General features: G+C 37.0%; 1 protein-coding gene across 1 annotated transcript; it reads right to left on the bottom strand.

Moving 5' to 3' along the window:
- Nucleotides 1-896: 896 nt before the first annotated feature.
- On the bottom strand, nt 897-1862 carry LOC131605748 (dehydration-responsive element-binding protein 1E-like). Its single transcript, XM_058878070.1, has one exon. It carries the CDS (start codon nt 1822-1824, stop codon nt 1087-1089), a length of 738 nt encoding a protein of 245 aa, XP_058734053.1. The 5' UTR covers nt 1825-1862; the 3' UTR covers nt 897-1086.
- Nucleotides 1863-4053: the final 2191 nt, after the last annotated feature.

The following is a 4053-nucleotide window of genomic DNA, read 5'->3' as shown; positions in this document are numbered from 1 at the left end:
ATTTGAACTTGATCTTGCACTTGAACAAAAATGCTCTGAGAAAAAAATGATAAAGAAGCATAAATACTCTCTTTTGCAGGTTAACAACACTTGAAAAGGTTTTAGAAACCTTGTATACCCTATTCGAGCATTATGGGTAGTACAATCAATCACTCTGTAATACCAACAACTAAGATCTCCTAAAAAACGGTTCGAAAGACACTTTAGCATCTAAGGAGGGAGAAGCATCATTACTGATCAGCGTAGAAAGACGTGTCAACCTTTCCCAACGTCCTCTTATTCCTTACGAGAAAAAGAATTAATATGCTTTTTCCCAAGAGCATCGACGTCCCGTTAAACACCTCCACGTCCCCGACTCTATGGTCGTGCATAGACACTTGTCGCAAACCCTCATTCTGCAAAGCTTGCAAAGCAGAAACAAGCTTTCGACGACTACTGTTCCGGGTCATCCATAAGGCCATAAGATGCGGAAACCAAAGAACAACACGAGACAACATTTAGTAAAGAATATGTGGACTCTTTTTTCCTTTCAAACAAATAATCTCTCTAACAAGCGTTGTCTCAACTGTCCAAATTGATCTGAATGGTTGGTTGCATCGCACGCCTCATCACACTTATTCAATTGCGAACAAATTCTCATTTTTTTTAAAGAGGAGAGTGCTCCATTTCTCAAGTATTCGATACTTTTCTATTCAAACTTCACTTTTCACTCTCTTACTAATTTGAGCATTGAAGTGCTAACCATGGAGATCAGCCCTCTCTCCACCGCTAGGAAGCCGAAAACCACCATATTAGACCGTGAATCCGCTCTTTCCGATCAATTCTAATTCCAGCACGAAACATGTAGCAAAATAATTGTCTAAACAACTTGATAATAGTCATTTACCATTGTTGAAAACTACTTTTCATAATCATGTATATTGTATTATGTGATACAACAATTACAATAAAATGGGAATTGGTAAAGCCGATTTATGGTACTATATAATCCAAAACTCGTAACTAAGTACTCAAAGACACACATACATTTTATATACTCACTAACTAATGAGAGTTTCTAAAGCCTAAACTGGATGCACATTTAGATTAGATGGTAAAGTTCCACAAAGACACCTCAACTTCAACTTGATCAATATTATGCCAATGATCCCTACCATATATCATAAATGGACTCGTCGGAGATCGTAAAGGCTCATCTGCCATACTCTGGAACCAATCATGCAACACTTCCTGCTCCTCAAATATGGAATCACCCGGAACTTCCACACACAATCCCTTCAAACTTTTATCACAATCTTCCATAGCACCAACGCTATTAATACCGCTGTTGCAAACATCAGAATCACTAGTTATAACTTGTTCATTACTGTCCTCAACCGCAAATGCCAAAGCAGCCTCCGCCGCCATTTTCCGAATCTCCTCCGCGTTAGTCGACACCGGCAATGGCAACCGCCAAGCCGAGTCAGCAAAGTTGAGACAAGCTGATTTCCCACGAAGTGCCAGCGCAGCAACGTCGTGTGCACGTGCCGCCATCTCAGGCGTTGGATATGTTCCTAACCAGATCCTCGTGGACTTGTCGTTCGGAACACGCACCTCGCAAACCCACTTGTTGTTGTTCCTCCTTCGTACTCCTCTGTATACTGGATGCCTTGTCTCCTTGAATTTTCGTCTCCCAGCTCGCCTCTTTGGTTGCTCCGACGCTAACAAGATTTCTTCGTAGCAACTTGTTTTCGATGATGATGATGATGATGATGATGATGAGCTTGAGTTGTAGGAGTACTCTGATATGTGTCCGGAACTAGACTCATGAAGTGATGACTTCATTTGTATTGTTTTGCTTTGTGTATAGTAAATTACGTGAATAAAACCAAATGCTGAAATTGACGGAAGAGTGAGTGAAGTATATATAGTGCATAGTTTTTTTGAGGTTGAATAGGAATTAGTGCACGTGGCTACGATGTGGACACGAACACGGGAACAGTTGGTTTTTGTTTTTCTTGCGGGCCAGTGATATAACAGCAAATCAACGGTTAACACTTGCTTTTTGAGACAGATGTTAACATTTATTGGTAGTACTTTCCTCAAGGAAAAAAATATACATTTCTTTAGAGGGCAGGCACACAAGATTCAGTGAACTAGAGTCTAAAACGTGTTTCTATATTTAACGAAGTCATCATCATGTTAGTATTAGTGATACTAAAGAAATTAAAAGTAGAAAAGTACAATGCCAGGTGTGTTTGGATTGGCATTGATTAATACTAAGTTATTAACTACTTGGTCATTCAAGAAGAAAGGTTATGTGGCAACCAGAAATAGATGCATTGAAATCTAGATTGTCGAGGTGAAACAATAAGAACATCTCTAATGGGGTTGTTTAATGTACACTAGGATTTATAAGAATATCTCTTACGGTCCATTCTTCGCTTGGTTTTTCAGCTGACAATACACTTTTTCATTTTCAAAGAGCTCCAGCTGATCATCGATAGAAAAAGATGCAACGTTCTACCTCTTTTTTTTTATATTATTAAATTCAAACTAGCTCAACGGCTAGTTTTCTTTTTTCAACTTAATTTTTCAATTATAAATATAATGTTTTAGGAAAAAAAATTACACCAACACCAATTTTCTTTCACTTTCATTTTCTCTTAAATTTCAAGTTTCTCTCTCAAAATTTCATCCAAAATATTCATCTTTTTTCTTCAACTTAAAATTGTTTAGGTCTAATGAATCCTAACCATTTTCATTATCAACAAGCTATGTTCAATTACATGCAAAATTATCAAAATCCTAATTCTCAAAATTCTCAAATTCCATCGGTGTCAACAAACCCCGCCATATTTTTTTCGTCACCAAACAATCCAAATATGTTTCCTAGCCCTCAAATGAATTCTAATAGTATGGAATTTTTTCGTCATGAACCGATGTCCAGTTGTCAACTTCTACCGTTTTCTACTCATGTTGGCGGTGAAACAGAAAATAGTGTTGTCGTTAAAAAAAATCTCGAGAGCAATTTACAAGGGATGAGGATATACTTCTTATCCAATCATGGCTCAATGTTTCAAAGGATCCAATTGTGGGAGTTGACCAAAAGGTTGAGATTTTTTGGGTAAGAGTCGCTGCCAATTATAACCAGTATCGTGGACAATCGCCGGAAAAGTTAGGGGGACAATTAAAATGTCGATGGCATCGAACAAATGGCTTGGTTCAAAAATTTGTTGGGTGTTACAAACAAGCTGTTAATGGCAAGAAAAGTGGGACATCGGAGAACGATATCATGGCCGCTGCACATGTTTTTTTTTGTGCTCAGGATCAAGGTATAACATTCAATCTTGAGTACGCATGGCGACTGTTAAAAGATGAACCTAAATGGATGGGAGATCGATTGGAAGTTCTTCAAAAATAACAAAGACTTCTGCTAGTGGGGCATCATCAGAGAACCCAAATACACCTTCAAGTTATGAGTTTAACTCTTCATCACCAGTGGAGCGTCCAATGGGGCAAAAAGCAGCAAAAAGGAAGGGTAAGGCAAATGAAATTCCAACTGCTAAGCAAGATGAAAGGAATAAAAGAACAACGGAAATGGAAAGACTAGCACAATGTAAGGAGAACGAGATAGAAGTCAAGGTAATTCAAATCATGATGAAAGACACTTCTACTATGAGCGATAGTCAATGAGATATTCATGAAAAATATTGTAATAAGATGGAAAAAATGGAATGTAGTTAGTATCACTTATGTAAAATGGCCATTAGTACCACTTTAATTTATCAACACCTATGTAAAATGGTCATTAATACCACTTTAATTTATTAACATTTATGTAAAATGGTCATTAATACCACTTTAAATTATAATAAATATTATGTTATTCAAACTAGCCATTATTCAAACTAGCTGTTAATCAAACTAGCCGTTATTCAAACTAGCCGTTATTCAAACTAGCCATTATTCAAACTAGTCGTTATTCAAACCATTATATATACTATCACTTATGTCATTGTTTTCTCATTCTCATCTTATTCTTCTCTCAATTTTCTCTCATTCTTTACTCAC

The sequence above is a fragment of the Vicia villosa genome, linkage group LG1 (assembly GCF_029867415.1).
Source record: "Vicia villosa cultivar HV-30 ecotype Madison, WI linkage group LG1, Vvil1.0, whole genome shotgun sequence".
Lineage (NCBI taxonomy): Eukaryota > Viridiplantae > Streptophyta > Magnoliopsida > Fabales > Fabaceae > Vicia > Vicia villosa.
This window is presented reverse-complemented; position numbering and strand designations above follow the sequence as displayed.

Coding starts and splice junctions, on each gene's coding strand:
- LOC131605748 (XM_058878070.1), bottom strand. CDS start 1,824: ATGAAGTCATCACTTCATGAGTCTAGTTCCGGACACATATCAGAGTAC.